Below are 26361 nucleotides of genomic sequence, written 5' to 3' on the forward strand. Positions count from 1 at the left end.
GGTCGGTAGCGAGCCGCCCGCTGCCCAGTCCCGGCCCACAGCCATGGCGGCCGCCGCGCTGTGGCGGCTGCGGCGGGCCTTGACGGCGGCTTTCAGCAGCGCGGCGGGGCCCGGACGGCCGGAGAAGCTGACGGTGCGGCGGCAGGCGGAGGGTGTCCGGTGAGGCGGCGGCCGAGGTGAAGGGAACAGGCACCGCTGCGGGCCCGTCCCTGAGGCGCTGGGTGCGTTTAGTGTTTTGTTGTAGTAACTCTCCTTGTGCTCGTACAGGAACATCATCCTGAACAACCCGAGGAGAAGAAATGCCCTGTCCCTGTCCATGCTGCAGTCCCTCAGGGAGGACCTGCTGCACGACGTCAAAAGCAAGGACCTCCGAGTTATTATCATCTCAGGTACTGAGACAGGAGAGAAGGGCAGGGCAAGGGGAAGAGCAGGAATGGGGTAATAGGGAGTTTAAACCAAAATCTCACACAGAGTTAGTGTTCAAGTGTTAAGAATGTGTTCAAGCCACGTTGGACAGGGTTTGGAGCAACCTGCTCTAGCGGAAGGTGTCCCTGGCCATGGCAGGAGGTTGGAGCTGGAGGAGTTTTAAGGTCCCTTCCAACCTAACCCAGTCTGGGATGCTATGATTCCTGTTACAGAAAATGGGATGGGACTTGCATGTTGTTGTCCATACAGCTGGCCAGGAGCATGCAGGGGTATCTGTCCTAAGGGTGCCTTCACACGTCAGATCTTGCTGTCCTGCTGTTCTTTTATACACACCCCAGTTTCTGCTCTCATGTACTTAATTCCTCATTCTTGAACACGGTATTAAACACTGACTTGCTTTTTTGTTATGTTTTTGTTGACAGTTAACATGTCTAAGAAGAAACACCACAGAAACACTCTTCAAAATGTCAGCATTCAGTCAGGTTTTGCAGTGTGTTTACAGAGTCAATGAGCTTTTTCCTTTTGTAAAAGCAATCAGTAGGTTGAAATAACTGTGTAAAGAATACTTTAAACAGAATAAAACCAGATTCTAATGGTTCTCAGACTAAAGAAATATCATTCCAAGATACAGGATTTTGTACAGGAATAGGCTGAGCTGGAGTGGCACTTGTTGCCTTGTAGTAGGTTAGATGATAGTAAACAGCTCACATGGTTTCTTCAGTTTGTGTACTCTGTGCCCCAGCTCTAAGCCAGGATCAGCCTCATCATCTTCGCCACTGGTTTGTCAAAACTGCTTTTAAAAGCCTCTGAAGGACAGGCCAGAACACAACACTGCAGTCACCTGTAACCTGCAGATGGGGACAGTCTCTGAGCCTATTACAGTTTTCTTCCATCTAGGTATTCTCCTGTAGCGTTCTTAAATATAACTGAACTTGAGGTGTTCTTAAGCCATTGTTTTTTCTTCTGCTATTTAAGATCATTTTCCCTTGTCTCTGTTCCAAACATCTTAGAGAAATAGGTTTCTTAATTTAGGATGCTGCTGTTTCATTTATGTAGAGGAAAACACAGTGTGTTAGTGCACACAAACATGAGAATGGAAGTAGTATGAGTTCACCAGGATGAGTTTAAACATATATATTAAACATTTTAAACAGCAGTTACAAATTGTGTGAAACACTTCCTATTCTTCTTCAGGAGTACAAAAGTCTGGGAGTTTGCAAGCACAATTTAATGGTATTTTTTTTTAATTTAAAAAGAAATTTCATGTTTCTGTTGATTTCTAATTCTCTTGCTGAATGGAACGCAGAAGAAGAAAGAAAATAAAAGGACTTCTCAGGAAATGCTTTGAGTCTTTAAGACAGGCTTTGCAGTGGTTTCTTCCTCAATGAGGCACAAATGTGGTTGTGATTAATTTCCAGATGGGTATTGGTGGTCCTGTGAGCTGACTGGTGTTAACTGTGTGGCTGTTTCTGGATACACAGTGTCACAATGATCTGATTCATAAGACACGAGTGCATAGGTTGTGTTTGTATAATTGTAGCTGGAAATGTCACATCCATACAGATACATGAGGGGTTCAGAAGGATTCAGAAGCATCAAATTGGTTTATTCGCATGGCAGATACCCTCATGCCAAAGGAAAGCTGTTGTAAAGGGTGTTTTACCTTAGCTGCTACTGGAGGCAAGCAAATTCAAAGCTCAGGTCCATGGGAACCTGCTCTTTTACTGCACAAACCCTGATATGCTTTTTGGGATTCTCTAGATGACAGTTTTACAGGAGAGGAAGCAATGCCCCAACAACCCTTCTGGTTCTCCTCCAGCAGAACAAATTTTCCTTTTTTCACTGTGGCCTTGAGCGCTGTGACACAAAAATCTTGATGCTTATTTAGCAGAAGTTAATTATTAATGCTGGGTACAATAAACAGGGACTAACGGTATTTGTGTGAGAGCAGAGCACTCCATCCTTGCTCCAGCTGACTTGTTTACATTGTCCCAAGGAGCTGTTTAGAGCAGTATCTTTACAAGAAGCTGGATTCATTCTATTATTAACAGTATTAACTTGGAAGTGAAGTAAAACCAGGCTTTAAAAAATGCTTATGGGTGTTACTGTGTTTAAACGTTGCAATTTAAAGTTGTTACAAAACCCAGAAGGCAGTATTTTGGAACTCTCTGTGGAACTCCTTCCCCAGGCTCGTTTTTGGCCCTCCCCCTGGAGGGACATACCTCCCCCTGGGACCCTGATACTCCTCTACTCCTGATTTCTTGATTTTTCTGTTTGTTTTTTTTTTATTAAACCAGACTGACTTTTCCTGCAATTCTTTGCAGCTGAAGGACCTATATTTTGTTCTGGCCATGATTTAAAGGAACTGTCAAGTGAAGATGATGTGAAACATCATTCCCAAGTATTTGAAATGTGTGCAGAGGTAAGCAGTTCTTATGTACCACCCCTTTACCTGGTATCAAGAGCAAACAATGGTACTGGTTCAAGGAAGTCCAGCATTGCTTATCTGCTACCTAAAGCGCAGGTGGTTGCTCCAGATTCCTTGCTTTTTGTTGCTCTGCCAGTTTAATATGTGATCCTGGTGAAATTATGAGAATTTCCTGGAGAAATCCAGAAATTTAAAGGGCTAGAATGCCAGAGTGCATGTCTCCTAAAATGGATACAGGCATGATGTGTTCCTCAGTTTAGCCAGTGTTCCTTGCAGCCTAGTATTTGAACAATGTGTTTCCTAGAAATCTAGGGATAACCACCTTCAAACTACTTGTGATCAAGTGTTCTTTCCCAGCACCTAGCTACTAACCCTGGCAGCTCTGCCTGGGTTCCATCTTGGTATGCTTGTCACAGAGGTAAGTGCCAGTATGAATGAATTACAGGTTAGTCCCTTCATCAGGAGGGAGCCAAGGTCTGATATTTCAGCAGCCAATAGTTTATCATTAACTTCGCAGTTGCAGGGCAGAATACCAGCATGTTCTCAGTGCAGAACTGAACCATGCAGCTTCCTGGTCACAGAAGAGGAAAGATAAGGCAGAAAAAGTGTCAGACTTACTCTGTATAGTGTGCATCAAGAGCTGGTAAATTGCTCACTTTAAGGACTAAAAGGATTTAAATTCTCCTGTGTGTATATAAAGCACTGTGGCTGTATTAAGTATTAATGAGTAGTAGAACAAGCTTTGATAAATAAAGAAAAACAGAAAAATGTCAGAATGTCAGATTTAAAGTTTAAACCAAGCCTAGCTATCTTCTTGAGAATGGAGCTCTACTGTATAGTAAGTTTAGTATAACAATTTCAGATTAGTATTCTTGAGAGCATGAAATTCAGAGATTGGGAGATACTCAAAACCCAACTGGACACAGTCCTGGACAACCTGCTCTACTTGAGTTGAAGGGTTGGACTTGATGATCTTAAGAGGTCACTGCCAACCCAAATGCTTCTGTGAAATTGGCAAAGCAAGTTCTGGAAGAAACTAAATGTAAGATATGAAATGGCATTTGAAGTGATCCCTTTTCTGATGTTCATGGTAGGAGTGAGTGCTTTAAACTCTCTACCTGAATATCCTAAAGGAATTTAAGTTCCTCATAAATCACAGCTCACTATTATGACTGTGGAGGAAGAAGGCCTTACTGTTAAATAATGGCACTTATAGGCAACAGAAATAGAGAATTTAATTGAGGCTCTAGTGCAGTAGAACAATTAACTTTTGCTTTTGTGGTGGTCAATAGACAAAGAAAGGTACTTCTGAGGGTTTCCAAAATGGGATTGTGTTTTCCTGGATTTCAGTACTTCAGTGGAATGGATCCCACCCAAATGACATGCCTGCAGCATTGTGGACAGGGGCCCAGAGCACACTGGACTGGTTTTCAGGAACCTCAGCTTCTACATCTCCTCTATGACAGTTAATCTTGAGCAGATCTTCTCAGCTGCTCCCCCTCTGTTTCCCCATGCATACAGCTGTGTTTGCCATACTATATAATGCAGTATCTGAGAACTAAGAACTTGCCACATACAAGCTGGGGACGATTGAGAATATCACATGTCCGAAAGCTTTTCAAATACACAGTCAGAAGTACCAGGCTGGGGAGTGTGTGTGTGTCAGAGAAGGTATTGACTTTGAGTTTTTGCAGCCACAAGGGTACTTTGTACTTGTTTGCCTGCACATGTGCACATACTGTTACTCTTCTGTTGTCTGCTTCTCAAGATCCACTGAAACTAAACAAAGACAGAAGAACAGAGACAAAGCCTGATCAAATTCAGAACCAAATGTAGGTAATTTTACCTAAACAACATAGAATTTGCTGTTTTCATCTTCATCTATTGGAGATACTGAAGTAGCAAATGAATATTTATCTTGCTACAGTGTGCTACCATGAGATTATTTTATTTTAATCCAGATAAGGACTGTAATCATTTAAGTAGCATTTTCAATCTTTAGGAATTAAAATTAGGTGAGTTTGTTGTTTCCCACTGTATGAAAGGGGAATCAGAGTTAGAAAAGTTAAAACAAATTCATCTTCCTTAACTTCAGCTATCTGAAGTTGGATGTCCAGCCCTCAAGAATTATTTAAGAGAGAGAATGAGGCTTTTTTCCCTTCTTATGTCTAAATGCAAGCAGGAAAAATTGTTTGCTGTCATGTCTCTTCCTGGATTGAAGAGTAAGCCTAGAAAGACATCCAGTGATGGTGTTTGAGTGAGACCAACCCAGGCTCAAGATCATGCAGAAACCAACAAGAGGCTGGTTTAATTTCTTGTGATGAAGTCAGTTTTCCATTATAGGGCAAATGAAGGTGGGGATGGTGTGTCTGGGATTCACATCTTCTCACAGCCAGGAAAGCTGACCTGTGGTGCAGAGGTACCCAAGCTCCATGTAGATCTGATAACAAGTGTTTCTGCCTCTGATTCTTGGGTTTGCCATTTCCACTGGAGTTAGCAGGACCAGCTCATGCTACGTAAACCCAGCAGATACTGGTACAGCAGTGGTCTAAAACTGCACACATCAAGTGTGTTTTAGAACAGCCACCGTTTGAATTTCCAGGACTAACTGACCACTTTCTTTTGTGCATGCAGGTTATGACTTTAATCCAAAAACTTCCAGTACCAGTGATTGCCAAAGTGAACGGGTTGGCTACAGCAGCAGGCTGCCAGCTGGTGGCCAGCTGTGACATCGCAGTGGCAAGTGAGAAATCTCAGTTTGCTACTCCTGGGGTGAACATTGGACTGTTCTGCTCCACACCAGCTGTGGCCTTGGGCAGATCTCTTCCAAGAAAGGTAGGCTTACTTCCCAGATACTCTGTAATTTTGTAAGTAATGTTAGGAGGTTTAGTTCATAGAATCATAAAATGATTTGGGTTGGAAGGGACTTTAAAGCTCCTCCAGCTCCAACCCCTGCCACGGGCAGGGACACCTTCCACTAGAGCAGGGTGCTCCAAGACCCTGTGTCCAACCTGGCCTTGAACACTGCCAGGGATGGGGCAGCCACAGCTTCTCTGGGCACCCTGTGCCAGCACCTCAGCACCCTCACAGGGAAGAGCTTCTTCCAGACATCTAATTTAAATCTCTCCTCTGTCAGGTTAAAGCCATTGCCCCTTGTCCTGTCACTACATGCCCTTGTAAAAGCCCCTCTTCACCTTTCTTGTCAACCCCTTCTATGTACTGGAAGCTGCTCTAAGTTCTCCTTGGAGCCTTTTCTTCTCCAGGCTGAACAAGCCCAGCTCTCTCAGCCTGTCTCCACTCTGCAGGAACATATCCACAGGAGATGTTCCATTGCCTGGACTTTATTTTGCTATAGTACAACGTTGAAAATACTTTGTTGCAAAAGACGTCTTTGTCTGGGACTGAGAAAAATCATAGATGGATGAACTCTGCTTAGGGAAAGCAGCTTCCTGCTGATACGATTCCAGCCATCATGAGCTCGTCCCAGCAGCACAGCAGCTCAGCCATCCCTTTCCTTTCCAACACACAGCTCTGTGTTTTCGCCAGTGATGTTCTCCCCTGATGAGGAAAACCCCTGCAAGTTCAGGATATCCAATCCCACTGAGGTATCAACTCTTGCCAGGCAGTGACATTTCACTGCCAGCAGGAGCTGCCTGGGTGTAGATCAAGATGCTTTAAATAGCATCTAAAACCTTCCCATACTTTCCTCCTGCTTTATTTCCTACTGATTGTCACTTCAGATTTCTCACTGTATAAACAACAGTATGATGATCTGTAAAGCTTCTGTAACTTAGAAAAGACATTTTCAGTTCTAATGCAGTTGGATTCATGGGGACAGACTCTCCAAGCCCAGCAGGGCTCTGCTGAGATGCAGTGACTTAACTGCCCAACTTCAGTTGCTTGATAAGAGCTTCAACTTTAAATCTCCCATCAGTGACGCTGTTCTGTTCACATATAGTCTGTCTGTGGGGTTTTGTTCCAAGTCTGCTACAGTGAACAGTCATAACTGTTCCTGAATTGGTATTTCTGGGGTTTATTGTTACCTTTTTAAAACATGTGGGATATACTTTTCTCTGTGCCGCTTTTCAAAGGAGCAAGAACATTCCCCACAGTTCTCAGGATGATTGATTTTACCTTATAGAATCATAGAATAGTTAGGGTTGGGAAGGACCTTAAGATCATCTAGTTCCACCCCCCCTGCCATGGGCAAGGACACCTCCCACTAAGCCATGTATCAAATGAATGTGTAAATACCAGAGCAAAGATACCAACAAGGATCATCAGCTCTTACAATTCAGGGCATTGGGTAATTAAATCAAGAGTATGACAAAACATTGTTAGTGATATACAAGATTGAGTAGTCAGTATTTGGGGGACATCTTCATTCAAAACCTCAAGTACAAGATGCTGGAAGCAGCAGGAGACTGAAATAGTTAATGGCTTTAAGAAGGACATATTTAAAACCAGCCCTAACCAACTTAAAACTAAGGCTGGTATTTTCAAAAGCTACATATTCACTTAATAAATCTTTACTTCTTATTATATGCCCAGCTTAAAATGCTGAGTTCATTAATTTCAGTTTATGAACCATGCACATCTCTCAATTCCTACTGCAATTATGGGCTTTTGAAAAGAAACCCAGAGGTGTTAGCCTAGGACAGTGGGAATCAGTGGGCAGGTCTGAAACAAGCCAGCTTTACACCCAGTCCTCTTTGCCGAAACCTCTTGACACTTCCTTGGCAGCTTAAAGAAGCCAAAAGATTTAAATCTTAAGTTTATCAAAAGAGTAACTTGTACTTGAAGGAGGAAGCTGAAGCTGCCCAAACAAACCAAAGCGATAAAGCAGTTGAACTGATGTAATACAATGTTTTGTCTTGTTCAGGTGGCATTAGAGATGCTTTTCACGGGTGAACCTCTTTCTGCCCAGGAAGCATTAATGCACGGGCTTGTCAGCAAGGTGGTACCAGAAGACAAGCTGGAAGAAGAGACCATGAAGATCTCTCACAAGATATGTGAAAGCAGCAAATCTGTCCTGGCCCTGGGGAAAGCCACCTTTTACAGACAGATGGCCCAGGACCTTGATACTGCTTACAAAATGACTACTCAGGTCATGGTAGACAATTTGACTTTGAGAGATGGGCAGGAAGGGATTGAAGCCTTTATTCAGAAACGTAAGCCTGTCTGGGCACACTCTCAGGATGAGAAGAAATGAGTCTTGTTTCTGAGCTAACCTTAGCTGTGCTTTATGATTCTTCACGCAGTTGCCTTTGGAAACTCTATTTTTGTTCTTACTGAAAGTGAAATGCCTCTTCTTACATATGCCAAAGACACAATAAATTTATTCTAAGTATATAAAAAATGTTAGGAAAAATCAAACACAATGGTTTTTTTTCAGCAATGAATTTAATCTATGATTTTAGAAGGAACTTCATGCTGGAAAAATCAGTTTAGCATGTCCCACGTTACTCAGGGAATCACAGGGACTGGGAGAGAGCCCAGATCACCCTGTTCAGTACCTGTTTCCATCACTCTGGAAGAAAATTGCCATTTACTGTTATTAATAGAGAATTAAATGGCTAGGACACATTCCAGATATGATGGTAATACATATCATTATGGATTCCAGTGCTGTTTAGATGTTACAGACAGAAGACTGTAACAGTAGCCCATTGATCCCTACAGATATATCTATCTGCTTATGAACTGCAGTATCACTAGTTTGTCTTCCTCAGCAAATCCTGGTTTTCCACCATCATCTCAGTCACTTATCCCAACTTCGGAGAATTTTGCTGTTGACTCCAGTGAGGCTGAGCATGGTTTAGGAGTGTTTAGCTTCACAAAGGACACACTGTGAAAGCCACTGCCTGTCAGCTTCAGCAGAGATTCTCACCTTGGCAGGGTTTTGACCCAGCTGTCATTTACAGGCTGTAAGTCTTCAGTTTATCACAGAATCTCAGATGTGTTAGTTGGAAAATCCATCCATGAGCTCAGAGCTGTGATTTTACTAACACCGGAGCAGCTCTACCACGGATTTTTGTTCTTGACAACAGGGATTCAGCTGCTCCTCTGGATAACCTGTTACAGTGCTGTGCAACCCTCCTTTTTTCTTAATGCCCAGTCTGAGCCTCAAAGCAGCAATTTTTTTGGCCACTGCCCCCTGGTACATGGTGGCAGTGTGTTCCCCCCACCCAACCTGACCTTTATTTCCTGTATCCCTGCTCAAGTGATAACCAGTAGTGGTGCTCATAACAGATGTGTCTGGTTGTGATGGTTGCATCTGGCTCAAAGTGGATTTGGGGAAACAGGTAACACCACAATGGCCAACGGTTAATCTGAGCAATGCACCCACCTGACTGCAGTGTTGGTAAATGTCCAACTCAAGCCAAATCTGGAAAAAACTAACTCCTGTAGTCAGCATGTGAATGTGACTATGAGTGAATTATCCTACTCCACAGATAGTGAATGGCACAGGTCCTGTGGAGCATTCCTGCATGGCAGTGGGCTACGTGCCAGGATCTCCCCTCTAGCAGGGACAGCTCAAGGTCTCTCCTCGAAGTTTAGAGAATCCTCATCACATTGAATACTAAATAATTGAATTGGGAGAAAAAGCACTGAAAATCTGAAGTATCAATTACACTTATAAGTAATATAAAGGATTAATTGCACATTTATAATGCTTTAGTCATAAACTGTTGACCAAGTCTGCACTTAGACTCCCCTCTGAGATTAGAAAGCAAGGGGGTCCTTCCTGAACCTCATGACTCAACAGGAGGGGCTCCCTGACTGTTTTGTCTCACCCTGCTCTCTATGCATTAAATCAAGTGTACCTAGCCATGAAATCTTGTTAAACCACTGTTGCATTTACTATCAAATGTTGTTCAGTTGCTGGTTTATATCAATAAAATACATTGCTGCTTTTCTGTGATGAGTGAAGTGCCTCACTCCATCCAGAACATACATTATCTGACATCACTGAGAAACTTCAGCTCCATTATCTCTGTAATTCTCTTCATGCAGTCACAAGCTACAGTTAGACCAGACTTGGACTCTATTGTGCCAGACTGAACACATGGAGCTTCCTTCACTTTCCTTGTAGGTCATGTTCTCTAGGTAACCAGCTTGGTAACTCTCCAGTGGACCAGTTCCAGCTTCTCCACATTCCTTTTGTACTGGTTGTGCCAAAACTGGACTGTATTCCAAATAATGGCTTCACCAGTGCCGAGCAGAGGAGAACAAAGTATTTCTTCCATCTGCTGGTCACTTTCAGCCAGTCTAAACTGCTCAGTAGTCATCACTTGTGATGAGAGTGCACTGTTGGCTCATGTTCAGTTGGGCATCCACCTCCTGTGAGCCTGGTTTCAGTAGGACTGCTGCTCTGGCAGTCACCTCCCAGCCCGTACTGCACCTTGGGGTTATTCCTCCCCAGGAGCAGCAACTTGCATTTCCCCTTAGATTATGGTTCTTGTGGATTGAAGTCAGACCACTCGGTACATCAGCCATTCCCTCAGTTTCACATGATCTGCAAATGAACTGAGGATGTATTATTGATGCTGACCCTGAATGATAGGAGCCTCAGTATCAACTCATGGTAATCAACATGGGATGGCCTCTCAGCATTTATTCTGAAGTTCCATATAGCCAGATTATGAAAGCTCATCCATTTCATATTTAAATAAGCATCTAAGAAAGGTGAAGCACACTACAGATGGGCCCTTTTTCCTTTGTTGACAGCCAAAATAGCTTAAAGTGCTTAGCTCAGACTTAGTGTCTAAAGTTAGATAAATCCTACCAACAGCTACTAAAATTCCAAATGTGGAAGTAGCATGAATCAAAAAGGATTTTGTTTAAGGTATGTTTGCTCCTGCGTCCTTCGTTCCCTGTCTGTATGAGTGTTAGTTCACTCCTCAGTCCTCCTCTGGAGTGGCAGATACTCAGTAAAGTCCTGGGACAGTTCTCTCCCTTTCAGGTTAGATCTAAGGAAGAAGTTCTTTACTGTGAGGGTGGTGAGGCACTGGAACAGATTGTCCAAAGAAGTAGTAAATGCTCCATCCCTGGCAGTGTTCAAGCCCAGGCTGGACACGGCTTGGCCAACATGGTCTAGTGTGAAGTGTCCCTGCCCGTGGCAGGGGTTGGAACTGGATGATCTTAAGGACCTTTCCAACCCAAACCATTCTATAATTCTATAATTCTCTGGGGATCCATTACTCGTGATCTGTTATGGATAAGTCCACATCAGCTTTGGCTTACTTAGCCGTTCACAGTGCCCTGACAGTCTCCCCGTAGGCCTTGCCTAATGCTGCTGAGCATCCTCAGCAGTGCTAAAACCCACCCTGCTGCAGGTCTGCCTGTTACTGCAGGTACTTTGAACTGAAAAACTCCTGCAGTGCAAAGTTACCACTTTTGTCTTTGGGTCTGATGGTGCTGTATGGAGGCAGAGGAAGGCCAGGCCCAGTGCTGTGCACTGCATTTGTTGCTGGTCTGCTTCAGAACAACCTGTGCATGAAGCCACCTTGCAAAGGGTGTTGATGGCAGTGCCAGCCTTGTGTTGTCCCCCTGTTATGAGAGGTGGTCTCATGGTTCCGGCAATATGCTTCTGACATAGTAGCCATGGACTGTACTCTAGCAGGTGCACTGCTGGGCTCAAGGCATTGAATGACACTTTACTTCCCAAGCAGTGGAATGAAATTGTTATTGCTTATACTGGAACAAGACCCGGACAGGCTGGAATAAAAATCAGCCTTCTTTCTAATTGCCCTACAGAGTTTCATTCAAACTAGTGATATAAATACTCATATCATTTATGCATATACAGCCCATCAAAGCAAGTCTCTTTCCATCTGTGATGGGAATGAAAAAGGATGAAAAGAACAATAGTCAGTTCTGCTGCTATATTTAATTTGAAGAATGGAAACTTAAACTTGAATTCACCCTCAAACATAGTTTGTTTCTATAGGAATGTGAAAAATGTGGATCATTTGGAATAATTGTTTTAAAAATACAAACTTTTATTGTTACCAGTAGGAAAGATGGGGAAGTTTTATATAAACTCACATAGTCTTCGTAGGTTAGAAACTAATAGGAGCATTTAAGAGATAGAAGGGATAAATCTGGAGCTCAATAACCTTCATCATGTCCTTTTTTAATGCAGTAAGATGCTGCACTTAGCCTCTGTTCCCACATGCTGCTCTAAAAGCATTAGGAAAGAGTAAATTGTTTTTAAAAATATTTATATTTAATGGCTATTTTGTAACTACTCAGCAAATCTCTACTGGGTCTTTTGTTCCAGGCTTTTAGAAATAAGTACATTATCTGATTTTTGCAGAACAAGGCTCTTTCCAACTAACAGCAGTAATCAAATGGTGTCACTGGCCAAATTAAAACATGAGGGATAGTTTAGATGAGAATATTCTCTTAAGTATTTTGAAATACTCCTTCTGCAATTGCCACCTACATAAGATGGGGTTTGCCATTGTTATTAACTGGTGGTTATAATTTTTGAAGAAAAAAGCCCTGTGTTTTTAAAGAATAATTACTTTATTTGAAATAGTTACACTGCAATGGGATTGAATTCTGGTCATCTTATTTCTGTGCATGGAATTTCCTGAACTTGAATGGCCTCGTAAGATACTAATAGTTCAAAGTCATAGAGGTCTTTGCTTGGGAGGGACTCTTCATCAGGGACTGTAGTGATAGGACAAGGGTTGATGGGTTCAAACTTAAACAGGGGAAGTTCAGGTTACATAGAAGGAAGAAGTTCTTGACTGTGAGGGTGGTGAGGCACTGGAATGGGTTGCCCAAGGAAGTTGTGAATGCCCCATCCCTGGCAGTGCTCAAAGCCAGGCTGGATGGGCTTGGAGCAACCTGGTCTAGTGTGAGGCATCCCTGCCCATGGCAGGGGATTGGAACTGTATGATCTTCAGGTCCTTGCCATCCCTAACTATTCTATGATTCTAGCTACCCTTAGTGTTTTTCACTATGAGTTCAGAACAGACACACCTTAGCAAGACAAAATGATGATGGGAGGGGAAGTTAACCATCAAAAATGGTGTTCTGGTTTTTCATATGATAGGCAGAAGGTAGGAACTTTACCTTATCCTTGGCTTTCCCTGTAAAAGACCAAGCTCCTTCACAGTTCAAATCCATGGAAGCTGAGGAAGTATGGAGCTCTGGACAACTTGAGTTCAGATCTTTGAGGACACTGCTTCTCTAGGCTCGTGGTCTTTCAGTCTTATTCATGGGTATGACAAATGTTTGTGTTGTCTTCAAATCTTGAAGAGAAAAAAATATTTGTAAGCGTGTTTTAACTGAGTTTTCACAGTACTTGTTTGTACTATTTCATGCAATAAAGTAATCGTGCAATTAATAATCATCAGTTCCAAAAAGGGTGGCATCCACAGGAACACTCCATAGAGTCATAGAATGGTTTGGGTTGGAAGGGGTCTTGAAGCTTATCAAGTTCCAACCCCCTGCCATTGGCAGGCACACCTTCCACTAACCCAGGTTAGTTGTCTGGTCCCACTAGACACAAAAACTTGAGATTTCAGAACATTCCTGCGCTGGCCCCTATAGATTGACTAAGCAATATAATTTTTCATTTCTGCCTTTATTGTTTAATTTAATGGATTTACAGTTATTCCTGCAAAACAGACTGGATCCAGTATTGTTAATTAAATTCTACAGCGAAGAAATAGCAAGCCAAATGATGGACTGGGAGCCTTTACTGCTGTAGCTATCTGCTGCCTTCAGAGAAGGTTTGTTCCAAAATAGCAAGGAGCCTATCCCTTGTTCCCCTGTTCATTTTTATCAAGGAATCTGCTGTGCAGCAATGTCTGACAGGTAACTAGCCCAGTTTCAGGTGACCTTGAGCATGTGGCATATGCACAGCCTTGCCTGGAAACTAAGTATGGCTCCATCTGCGTACATCCTCTAGGATGCAGCTTATCCCTGCAAGTGACAGGGACATGTTTTCTGCCCATATACACAGAAACAGCTGGAATAAAAACTGATTGAGAAAATGCAAGCAAGGGATTGCTGGTGTGAATGTAATGAATGATCCAGCCACTGACCTCAGAGTCCATGGAGGCCTTAGAAGACTGGCTTTGAGTCTTCACCTGGAAATTTCAGACAAGATCTATAGGCAAAATCTGGAGGATATGATCATATCCCCATTCCTGGCAGTGTTCAAGGCCAGGTTGGAAGGGACTTGGAACAACCTGCTCTAGTGGAAGATGTCCCTGACTGTGGCAGGGGGTTGGAACTAGATGAGCTCTAAAGTCCCTTTCAGCCCAAAGCGTTTGGTGATTCTGAGATGCCGTATCACTCATGGTACAGCTTCAGGCACCCCTCATGAACAAGGTAAAAAAAAAGCCAGGGTGCAGCAACAGCCAGATAAACACTCAGCACAAGTTTGCTCCTCCTTCATGGACCAGGCAACAATCTGCCTTGCCACATCATTTAGGATGTATAAGCTGAAGATAAAGAGAAGACTTGGGTGATGAGCAAGGTATTTAGACCTTCCACATTCCATGGAGGCAAAGAACTGAATGGGACTTTATATAAGCTTTTATAGAAACTTCATGTGGTTTTCTCAAGGCCTCCCAGCCTAGAATTAGGCAGACTGGGTGAGAATTAATTTTGTGTTGGTGTGAAGTAATCTCCTGTGGCTGTGGAGAAGAGAGCTTGAAGATATGTACTACAAACGCACAAAGAGCTGGATGTAGTTAACATTAAAAATACATGACTAACTCACTGGCAAAACAGCATCACAGTTTTTACCATCTAGCTCCTGATTCCTGAGCATTTGGATGGCAACACTGTGTCCTTCACGGAATTGTTGCTGGGTAATTCCTATATGGTCACACCTGTATTGCAGATGGGGAAATTGAGGCCAAAGCTGCTCTGCCTAAGGTCTCACGGTGACAGTGGAATTCAGAATGCCAACACCTGCTCCTTGCACTGCTTCAGCAACTAAGTTTTCAGTAAAATCAGCAGAAATGCAGGACGATGGCATGCCCTGGAGAGACTGCAAAGGCTTCTGAACAGGAATTATGAGCTACTGCATCAAAGGCCCCACACTTGACATTTATTGGCTTTTTGATGAATGCTGGGGTAATTTTCCTGTCAACAGTCTCTCATTAGGAGCCTGGCAATGTTCTTTCTGACCATTATCTTGCTCAATATCACATTGGGTTGCTACAAAGAGCAGAAATTTTATGTACAACCCATCTATCTCTGTAGCTGCAAAACCTTCTAATCATTCTACATTTAAATAATCTCATGAAAATGCGGCTGCCTTCTCAAAGCAATCAGGCGAATAAACAAATGGTTAAATTTCCATGAGGACCTAAAGCTGTAGGACAAATCTCGTACTGCAATGAGTAGGATTCATTTGTCTTGATTTCACTGGTACTGCACCTCAATTATACTATTCCTGAATTTAGCCACCAGATAACACATCCACATCCTGTTGTAGGCTTCCAAAGAAGGGAAAACCCATCAAAGCTGTACCTTTCTGTTTCTTCACTTGTAGGATATACCATCTCCTAGTTGCTTGTTGTCAATATTAGGAGTTACTTTTTGTCAAACCCATAGCTTTTATAAAAATCAAATAGTAGAAATATACCCTTAATACCACTGTGGATTTGGAAAGGCTAAAATCATTCATTAAACTTTGGTGTGGCCAATGGTAGTTGTTTTCATGATATGACCTTAAAAAAAAAGGTAATCCTTACTTTAATATTAGTATTCCAGAGCAGTGATCAGGGGAGCGTCCCAGGGGTATTATATATTTTATTGATTATGTTCATAATAGAAACAAAATCAAAACCAAAACCATATGATAAAATAACAAGTTGAATTTGTACTGCTAAAGTCTCAGCCAGATTCCTGGGCTGGATTCATGGCTGTTGTTCATAGCTACTTACCACAAGAGACTTTCATTTTCCCTCCTTAGGTAAGACAGTATTTTCAGCCTGCTGAAACCAAAACTTGTCATGCTGTGAAGTTAACTGAGAAAAAGAAACATTCCTGTAGCCTAGACTGAAACAGAGCCAACTCTTTACACTAACTTTAACTGCAGCACAAGCTCACCTGTTGGACTTGATATGGATATAGGTATTGATCTCATCCACTGATCCTGCTGAAGGCAAGCCACCTCCTGGAAAGGCAGGGCAGGGCTGGATGGCAACGTTTTAGACTATCTGCAACCCGGCTCATTAGGGCTGTATGTCAGGGAGGTCTGATGTAATGGGTCATGTCTAACCATAGGCTGCTTTCTGAAGAAGTTTTTAAGGACAAATCAACTGCAATAAGAGAATGCTGACATTCAGGCTGCCTCAGCTGCTGATGACAGAGGAGGTGTCAGTGGCACTTGGGTTTTATTCCAGACCTGTCCTCCTATAAACAATTACAGGGGATGAAATCATTTTTGGAAAGATGAGCGATTATTTCCCTGTCAGCTCTGCCCTGTCAGCCTCAAGGATAATGTGATATATACCTGCTCTGCTCTTCTCCACTTCCTGGCCCCAAATCAGTCTCAGTGTAGACACAGAGTGATGCTTCTGGAAAGGAACAATAAAGAATTATTTAAACATATATAGAACATGGGGGAAAGGAAAAAGCAAATGAATACATGAAGTCATTCTCCTAATGTGGTCTTTAGTCTAGATAAGGATATTTTTTGCACCTATTTAATGAAATATACCCTTCATGCCATTAAAATTTTATCATCTGTTCTTTAACAGAGTTCATCCCATAACAAAGATCTCTGTTCTAAGTGTTAGGATATTGTATAAATACAGACTTCTGCATCAGCCTCCCTTCTCTTTCAAGGCTCCACTAGATTAGGTTAAAATACTTTATAGTGTGCTTTTTCTTGTTTGTTTGGTTTTTTTTTGCTTCTAAGTCCTTAGTGTGAAGTCAGAATTCTTTGTTGTTTTTTTTTTTCCCTCCTTGAGGATTATTTGTTTTGTGAATGCTGAGATTCTTATGTAAGTACATACAAATCCAGAAAGCTTTACAAAATACCACATACCATAGAATCATGGAATCATAGAATGGTTTGAGTTGGAAAGGACCTTAAGGTCATCCAGTTCCAACCCCCTGTCATAGGCAGGGACACCTCACACTAGACTGTGTCACCCAAGGCGCTGTATAACCTGGCTTTGAACACTGCCAGGGATGAAGCATTTACCCCTTCTCTGTGCAATCTAACTGGTATCACTACCGGACTGGGGGAAAGCATCAGGTTTTAATGCAAAACCTGTAAGAAATGAGATTTAATAGATGAAAGAGCAGGGTAATGAGAATGTTTGGTTCTCTGACAAAAGGCGCTGCTGGAGGAATACAAAGGTGCTCTCCGGAGTGGCTATTCAGAGGACTGGAAAACGGACCTATTTACCCCTTTTTCATTGGGACCAGCAAGAATATTCCTGCAAGGATAATCAGCCCCTTATTCATTAGCCTGAGGTTATTACCAATTATCAATATTATTACTTACTGTTGCTGTTATTCTTGCTATAACTTATTTGATGGCTTGGCTTCGTGAGCAAAGGTTTAGGAAGGGCTTTACCCATGCTTACTACAAGCACAGTGACCAAGGGCATGTGGGATAGGCAAATCTGTTTGGAAAAAGGCTGCTTAGGCAATCAGGAATTTTCTGACCAGGACTGACCTCTCCTGAGGCAATCTTGAGTGACCAAAGTCCTGATCTGCCTACATGCAAGGTTGGATCTGCAGCTTCCCATGCACCTTGTCACCTGCCGTTTTGACCCTCGCCTGTCTATACAGACAAGTGAGAGTAAACACCTCCAGCCTGTGCACTGGATTTTTTAGGTGAGGCGCAGCGTGCGCAGAACTGGCCCCATCCTTTACACCTGAGATTTAACTGCCACAGCCTAGTTAGCTAGGACGGTGACAGCAAAGTCCACAGGTCATAGGTTTTGTAAGAGTGTCCTTGTCTTAGATGGAAGACCTGTTTAATACAGTGACATCACTACAGTTCAGGAATTAAAATGTTGATGCCTTCCCCCCAGAGCTGGGCTTGGAAACTGGTCTGAATCCCTGAAATCTGAAGCCTCTGCTGCTTGAACAGGGGAATAGCATTTATCTGGTGGCAAGGACTTGTCCTCTTACACAGCCTGTGAAAAGACACTTAGTACTTCCCATGTACTCAGCATGGTAAAATGGAAGTTGTCAAAGATAAAGTCTTTTTGTTTGCTGTCTGTGGATATTCCCATAAGCTTTTAGTCTTTTTCTACATGAGCATTTATTTAGAATATTTCCGTGGACAGCTTGAGATCTTCATGAGGCACTGGATGGTTGCAATGCAACATCAATTTATTCACCACACACAGTTACCAAAGTAGCAAAATGCCAACAGTAAATTTACCTCAGCAAAAGTCCTGGTAAAGAGCTCAGTAGCACATAGGCTAAAAAAAACCCTGCTAAACTGTCCTAGAGTTTTCTGTCCATCCATCACTATAATATTTAAATGCATTCCTATAATGAATTTATATATATATATATATATATATATACACATAAAATTCCTATAATGAATATAAAGTCCTATAAGGACATGAGGATGGTGAGACACTGGCACTGGTTGCTCAGAGAAGCTGTAGATGTGCCATCTCTGGAGGTGTTCAAGGCCAGGTTGGATGGGGCTTTGATAAGGACCCTTCTGACCCAAAACTTTCTATGATTCTGTGATATGATTCTATCAGCCATTTTTTAGTTCTGAAATGTAAACCAGAGGGAAAACAGTTTAAAAACATGAGAGAAACCAAATCTGGATTCCCTACCCAGCTTTCTCACAAAACTCCAGTGTGACCTTGGGTGAGCTGATGGAGGCAGAAAAGTAACATGACTGCGCAGTCCAACCTCCTACTTATCATAGGTCATTTCTTCTTGGCCTGCTTACCCCTATAAGGCATTGGACTGAATTGCTAAGGAATTATCTAACCTTGTGAAGAAAAAGAAGAAGGAGAAGAAGGTGCCAACAGTGTGATCCATTTCTCTTGCAGTCAGAACTTGCAGCTTATTTTTGGTTTGAATTCATCTGACTACAGCTTCCAGGCAGGGCAATAGAGCTGCCTTTTGTGGGTTCAGCTAGATCCTTCAGTAGCTCAGTGGCCTATATGTGAAATGGAGCTGATTGCTGCCTTTTTTTCACTGTCCTTTATCTGTCTTGTGTCTGTAGACCACAGGACCCCCCAGGGGAAAACTGGCTCTCGCTATGTGTACACTCAGTGCCTTGCACAACAGCTTAGACTGGGTTCATCTCTGATGTGGAATGCTTGATATGTAGCATATAAGTTACAACATTGAGAAAGGACACTAAAAAAATCAAGCAATAAACCCCGAAAATCTCTGTCTGATGGAGATTTACTACAGATCTTCAGAAATCCTTGTTGCGTTACTACACAACATACTTCATTTTAAACCGATGGCACTATGTAGCAAACTGTCAGCAGAGGGCAATATCAGATCGCATCTTGAAGCAATTCCTGGTTAATGTGATTGGCCAGTTCCTTGGTTTTCTCCTCATTATCCCTCAGGGAATGGTTTAATGAGGCTGCTCTCTGAACAGCATGTGTGAGAAAGTGCTTTTGAAGTCATGCAAGTCGTGGGTCTAAAGTCTCTTCTCCCTTTCCTTGAAGCCCCAAGAGTCTTTGCATCCTCACTGATTACGTTGGAGGACCAGTTGCAATCCAGTTTTCAAGATAGGTGGCTTGGTACCAGTCCCTAGGAAGATCTTGGAAGCAAGAGGAGACCCTGTTCTGCTTTAAGAAATACACCTGTAAGATATACAGATGTGTTTTGGGACCTGGACCATTCAGCGGAGCACAGTTTGCGAAAGCCTGGCTAGTCTGGCTTCCCTAGGGAATTTTATTTATAGATCCAAATGAGTTTGTGTAGATAGGTAAGAGGTCCTGGAGAGAACAAGGGATTCCAAAAGACCTTCCAGTATCCTGGATCAGCAAGCCGGATAGAAGAGGTGAGCAGAGTGTGACAGTTATGCCTTCATGCCTCAGATTTTCAGGAATAGGTAGCAATCCAGAGGAAAGGTGTCCCAGCCAGAGTTCAGCCCACCAGGATCACAGTATCACCCTTTCCATCCTCCTTAAGTGGTGAACTTTTCTCTCCATGACTCAGTTTCCCCATCTGTAAAGGAAGTTACAAAGTTTTCTGTGACATACTAAAAGCAGTGAACGATAAAAACTCATCAGCTGTGCTACTCACAAGCTGGTGATGAACTAATGTGCTTGTCACACTGCTGGCTATATAGAGAAGAAAACTGCTGAAGGTGTTAGTCCAGAGTGACTGTAGATGCCAAGGCACAAGACGAACTGTTGAGAGTCCTCACCCAACAGGAACAATGTTCCAACTGTAATGCAGACAGCCTGCTGAGTCATTCCGTCCCCCAGGGCAGGTGAACACTTTGCAAGAGTCTGCAATGGTAATCATTAGACTATTGTAAATATTAAAGAATACAAATGCCATGTGTCTCCTTATCTGAGCTTCAGCTTTATGCCTGGCTTCACTAAGAGTAAGGAAGTGTGACCACCTGCAATGATACCATAAATAATACTTAGAATCTCAGGGCTCACTGATTATCAGCCTGAATTAACCATTCTCCCCCAGTTTCCAAAAGAATGGGGAGTGATTACGTTGTTCAAAGCCACTATGGTGAAGGAAGCCAAGAGAAGCTGTGGCTGCCCCATCCCTGGCAGTGTTCAAGGCCAGTTTGGAGCTTGGAGCAATCTGCTCTAGTGGAAGGTGTCCCTGCCCGTGGCAGGGGGTTGGAACTGGATGAGTTTTAAGGTCCCTTCAACCCAAACCAGTCTGAGATTTTATGATTCTAAGCCTGTAACTTCAAACATAAAACCAGGCAGGATACTGGGCTGTGCTGAAGCTGCAGAGGAATTCACACAAACAACATTCAATGACCAGCTCTGGAATGCGACGAACCCAGGTAGGTCAACAAGCACAAGATAAATGTGCAAGGTGACAAGTGGGGTCCAGCCCAGGCTAAACCTCCAGCAGTCCATGGTAATGGGGTAGAGGTTATGTCAGCTTTGTGTCTGGCAGCTTCTGCACAGCTCTCACCAGCACACTGAGTAGAAGATGTAATCTAACCGCTTTTACTCCAAAGGCTCTACTCAGACCACAGCCACCCCTGTCAGTCAGGATGCAATGCCTTCTCCACTGGACAACATTTGGTCCTGTTGTACAATCATGCTCCTGCAAAGCTGAGACAGACGTGATCTGTGCCCTCTGTTTCATTTTCCTCTCTGCCACTCTGGATCTCTCTCTGACTCACAGAAGCCATTTCAGACCATGGCCATCTGTAACCACAGAATTTGAGGCACCACCAGTAATAAAACTAAAAGCAAGCAGTTGAAACTTGGAAACAAAAAGCAAATGTCACCTCAGGCTGATAAGCAGCTCTAATAACAGACCTGGCAAGACAGTACTTTAAGCCAAAGGAATAGTTTTGCAACCTTTTTCTTCAAAGAAGCTAAAATATTTCGTTTAGGGAAAAGGACTGAACATCAGTTTCAAGCAAAGTTATGGGGTTTTTTTTCTTAATTAAAAACTTATATCTTAAAGGATTTACACAAAAGTTTATGTAAGCATTTCCATGTAGATGAAGAAGGAAACAACATTCATTATGTGAACAAAGAGTTCCTGTTAAGGTGGTTGCATAGAGGATACAAAAATAACTGGGAACATAAGCACATAGGGGATGCTCAGGTGCTAATGAGACTGCTCAGGGCTGATTCAGAGCTGCGCTGCAGGCATTCCATGACAGCTCTTCCAGGAGATGTCCCCAGCAGCCATGAGTCAGGTCCCTGCCTCTGTGTCAGTCCTGCAGGAAACTCCCTACAAAAGAGCTGGCAGGTATGTCCTTAAAGGCAAAGGAACCAGGGTCTTCCCATGCTTTAGCTCTTCTAAGTGCAAGACAGATCGAGGAGGAAGCCTGAGGTGAGCACAGACAAAATCAGCCTGAGAAGTGCACACCGGCCAAGCAGAACCCATCTGCATTGTAAAGATACAATAGATGGCTGCAGGCCAGTTTTTTCCTGTTGGTCCTTGAATTGATGATGGCTCTGACACTCTTGTGATCTTGAACACAAGCCTAGAGGACAGGCTCCTTACTGCCTGAATTGAAATCCTGCCCTCCGTTACCCCAGGCAAAGTTAATGACTGTAATTTATTGAAAGGCCTGTAATGATTTGTTAAACGATGTTGAAAACCTAGTTTCATGAAAACAAGTTACAAAGTGTCCCAAGAACAAAAGATTTGCACTTTACTTCATTTTAAAGTCCTTTTATTTCCCTTAAAGCCTTTAATTATCAGTTACAAGTCATTCGTCACTTCTTTTGGGCCAAGAACAATGCATTAACTGTATATATTTGTATCTATCTACCATGCACATGCAGGTGCCCTGTACCATACTGGTTGTTGATGCCCCAAATGCAACTGAGTGATGGTTTCCTTCACATCATTTGCACTCCACAGACTTCAAGAACAGCACCTACAGCAGAGTTTGCATGGAAAGCTATAAGCAATCTGACTGCAAATCACCTCTCTCCACTATCTTCCTCTAGCAATGTGAAGCAGTGAAGCTTCAGTGAAGCAGGGCCCTTCCTTGTGAGAACCAGAAAAATCCACTGGCATTACCTTCCAAGAGGCAGGGCTGGCAAGAGAGGAAGGGATTAGTGCACAGGCAATCTCATCTGTACTGATGTTATTCACAAAACAATTCCACAGCTATTCAAGCATAACTCAATATTGAAGACTGGCAATGTTACTTTGGTATTTAGCATTTGCAAGAGCCCCTGTATGACTGGAACTCAAAAAGGCCTCCAGCATTCAAACCATTTTCTTCTGTTCCCAGGGTCATATTCTCTCACTGCAAATCCCCTGATATCCAGGGGATGGGTCCCCAGCCAAAAATGATATCCAAGCCCAGAGCTAATTGTCTAAGGTCCTTCTGTAGTTATAAAGAGAAACAAATGCTTCAAAAGATCAAAACAGCCAAAAATATGGGGAGGTAGGAGCTGCCTGGTAGGGAACTGATGTCTCTGAGCACCTGATTTTCTCCAGGGAACTCCCTGGGAACTGAAGTCTGACACAGTGCCCTAAGCATAGGAATATTTTCAGGAGTAGAACAGGGCCATTGTTTTCCTCTTGAAACCCACAGAAGATTTGAAAATTAACTTTTAAAATCTTATTCTACACTTCTACATAGTGACTTTGCACTTATTTAAGGGCTTGAATATTGTTCTCATCTTGATACAAGCCTTTTTTGATATACCCTTGGTTTTTAAGTAGGGAATGCCTCACCTGTTCCAGTTTTAGAGGTGCACGTGATAGCAGTGTCCTAACCTTAGAAACTGAAGTGTTACTGCAAGATCTAGTACTAACTGTCACACTACTTTCATGTTTCTTTGCACAACATAAAGAGGAAAAGAGAGGAAAGGGGCGGGGGTAGGGGGGGGAAGAAAGTGCAACAAATGTGCTTTCATTCTTCATTTTTAAGGGTGAGATTTCCCTTTTATGGAGACATCTCTCAACTTGTTTACTATGGGAGCATGAAGTCTTTAATGATACCTTCTTGCACCAAGAGAACAAAGTATTCTGTAGAAAAGCCAGCTCTTTGCTGCCACTGCCAGCCACATGCAAGTACAAAGTTACAAAGCACTCACTTAAATGAAGTGCATACTTCATTAAACAATTAGGCAATAAGGCAGAGCAAAGGCTGTGGTTTCCAGGCCTTGTTCTGTAATTGTATCCTCCCCCATTAGGATAAGTAATGCTGGTTGCCATTTAGGATTATCCTCTAATGGCCTTGTCCTGTGGGATTAGTGGATTGCCACAATGGGGAATTCTTTTATCTGTCGATGGCAATGTAAAATACATGATTTGTGTAGGTTTAGAGGTGAGGATTTTCATCCCTCTTTCCTCCTTTCATTTGTGACACCGTGATTAGAAGCTTTTATCTTTGCTTTTGCTTTCTGAACCATGAAGGTTATAAACCAGCCCAGTTTCTGTAAAGGTCCAGCACACAGAAACCCAGTCTGTAACTAAATATCACTGAGTCTCCCCAAACACATTGTAGACACGCTGAGCCCCAGTGACACTGAGGATGGGAAATGGGTAAGTTACTATGTTGAATGAGGTTGTGTTTGTGCTGGGATTCTCCACCTCATTCAGCAGGTGCAGTTGGTGAACTTTCAGGAGAAACTAGGAGGCACCTACAGAGATAAGGCAAATGCAGGATTAGATGGCTGGTAAACAGAGATTGCAGATGAAATTTAAATGTCTAAAGTCCACCTACAGTCTGCTAAACGCCTTTCCTGATCTAATATTCAGCTCCTAATGAAATTACCAGTTTTTGTTCCACTGACTTGAAGTTGACCCTGGACAGAGCCCACAGCCCTATCAGAATCTCCTACAACAGTTACAGAACATCCTGGATTCCAGCAGCAATTCCTTCCCTCAAACATGATATACAAGGAATCTCTCCATGCTCTTCTCCACAAACCATTCAGTTCTGCTGAAACAGAACATACAGCTCAAATGCAAAATACAGCTCACTGTATGACAGGACACCCTGTCCTTGGGAACTGGATTTAAGATCATATCATGGGCCAACAGGAGACCATTAGAAGAACTAACTTACAGTTCTAACAGGAATCAAACTAGAAATTAAAACAAGAAAAGAAAAGAAAGAAAGAAAGAGAAGGAAAAGGAAAAGAAGAAGAAGGAAAAGAAGAAAAAGACCCAAACCCTAAAAAGCCATAACACTTTAAAAAAGATAAATTTATTTCTGAGTACATATATTTTATGCTTTCTTAGAACTTTCTATATTTTCTACTCACACTCCTCCCCTTTGGAAAGAATATTTATTATATTAAATATTATATATACTTATTAAATTAATATTTAATTCAATTCAGTGATACATGTCTCCACTCCCCACAGTAAAATAAGTTGCACTCATTTCAAACTCACTGACACTGGAATATAACACTCATTGGGATGCATGGGAGAACAAACTACTATTAAATGTCAGAAAATATATGTTTTAAATAGTAGAAGCCAAGGAACAGCTATTTGGAATACTTTTGTATTGCATTAATGCTACAGGAGCCTGCTAAAATTGGGCCACTTTCAATCAGATACTGCAAAACCAGCAGAAGGCCATCCCACTCCTCTCTCTTACTCTAAGAGTAGGATCTGCTGAAGGAAAAGATGAAGGACTAGATACAAGAAAGGATTTAAGAGGCAAACCTAGAATTTAAGTGAAACAGATACTGAATGCCAAAAGTACACCTTAGCTCCTCCTCTTCTCCCCGCAGCTGAACTGCAGAAAATCCCTGCAATCAGCACAACTCATTAGGTAACTACTTCCTCTGCAGATTTTTCCTCACACCTGAAAATCTTGTCTCACCAGTGAGGTACACTAACATCAGAAGTAAGGAGATAAGAGAAATTAGGTCCAACTTAATAGACAGCTCACTAATATGCCCAGGAGATCAGGCTCTGGAGCCAGCAGCAAGAAAGAGGGACATGGCTTGATGTGGAGAGAGAGGGCAGTAGGAAGCCACCAAGGCAACATGGAGAGTTCTGGCAATAGAGAGTAGGTCAAGAAGCACTGATGGGGTGGGGATGATGGTGGAGGAAGCAGAAGGAATGGCCTGGAAGCACTGAGATGGCCTCAGCAATGCAGGAAGGAGATAAGGTACTGAAGAGAGAATGGAGCAGGGGGTAATCAGGGTATCCAGAAGACAAAAGGAAAACTGGCTGGAGAAGTTAATAACTGCAGCTCTTGATGCCTCCAGCTCTGCTTCTGTACAGAACAGACAGCCACAGCAGCTTCAGGGCTATTTCTCAATGAATTTAGAACATAGCCTGGAAAAGAGGTACTCTTCTGGTTTAATCACAAACAGGACTAAATGCTAAAGTTGTTCCTGGAGATAAATGCTGACTGTCTGCTCTTCACAGATCCTATCTTGGCCATTTTTTACAGCAAGTGATGATATCTCTAAGTGCTTGTCTAGGAAGTGTCATTCCAGGACGCTCAGTTATCTCTGAACCATCAGACTGTTCAAACTCATCTCTCACTTTCCACACATGTACCCTCATCACCTAGGGGAGGAATGGAACTTGCTCTCTGCAGCTCAGACATATTCCTGTCCTTATGGCGGTGGATCTGGTTCAGAGGTTGCTATCTGTCTTCCTTAACCTAGAGTTTGGGTTTGTCCCACAACACTCTAAACCAAAGGCAGAAATAGCTAGGTAAAAAAGAGACACAAGCTCCTTTCAAAAATGTCCATAGAATCATAGAGCAGCCCAGGCTGGAAAGGGTCCTCAAAAGATTATCTGGTCTAGCCTTTCATGGCAAAGGGAGCAAACCTAAATGAGATTATCCAGCACCCTCTCCAGTCACATTTTGAAAACCTCCAGCAATGGGGACTCTAGCATATCCCTGG

The 26361-nt window shown here is 42.6% G+C and overlaps 1 protein-coding gene and 1 long non-coding RNA gene across 3 annotated transcripts in view; one reads left to right on the forward strand and one right to left on the reverse strand.

Moving 5' to 3' along the window:
* Positions 1–8538, forward strand: ECHDC3 (enoyl-CoA hydratase domain containing 3). Its single transcript, XM_061467251.1, has 5 exons — positions 1–159; positions 268–389; positions 2751–2848; positions 5489–5689; positions 7737–8538. Exons 1-5 carry the CDS (start codon positions 44–46, stop codon positions 8064–8066), a joined length of 867 nt encoding a protein of 288 aa, XP_061323235.1. The 5' UTR covers positions 1–43; the 3' UTR covers positions 8067–8538.
* The window catches only part of LOC133276462 (uncharacterized), a 27034-nt gene continuing 4474 nt past the window's right edge, over positions 3802–26361 (reverse strand). Inside the window, exons 1-5 of one of the 2 annotated variants that reach the window (XR_009745879.1) lie at positions 20099–20795; positions 18819–20020; positions 16350–16413; positions 12944–13122; positions 3802–4633 (exon numbers count right to left, since the gene is read on the reverse strand). This is a non-coding gene — a long non-coding RNA (uncharacterized LOC133276462). Of the gene's footprint in view, positions 4634–12943; positions 13123–16349; positions 16414–18818; positions 20021–20098; positions 20796–26361 lie in introns of those variants that run through there. The other variant, XR_009745878.1, reaches the window with a different exon arrangement.

The sequence above is a fragment of the Pezoporus flaviventris genome, unplaced genomic scaffold (assembly GCF_033815535.1).
Source record: "Pezoporus flaviventris isolate CSIRO_AGI_PZ_B2104156 unplaced genomic scaffold, CSIRO_AGI_Pfla_v1 ptg000045l, whole genome shotgun sequence".
In the NCBI taxonomy this organism is placed as follows: domain Eukaryota; kingdom Metazoa; phylum Chordata; class Aves; order Psittaciformes; family Psittacidae; genus Pezoporus; species Pezoporus flaviventris.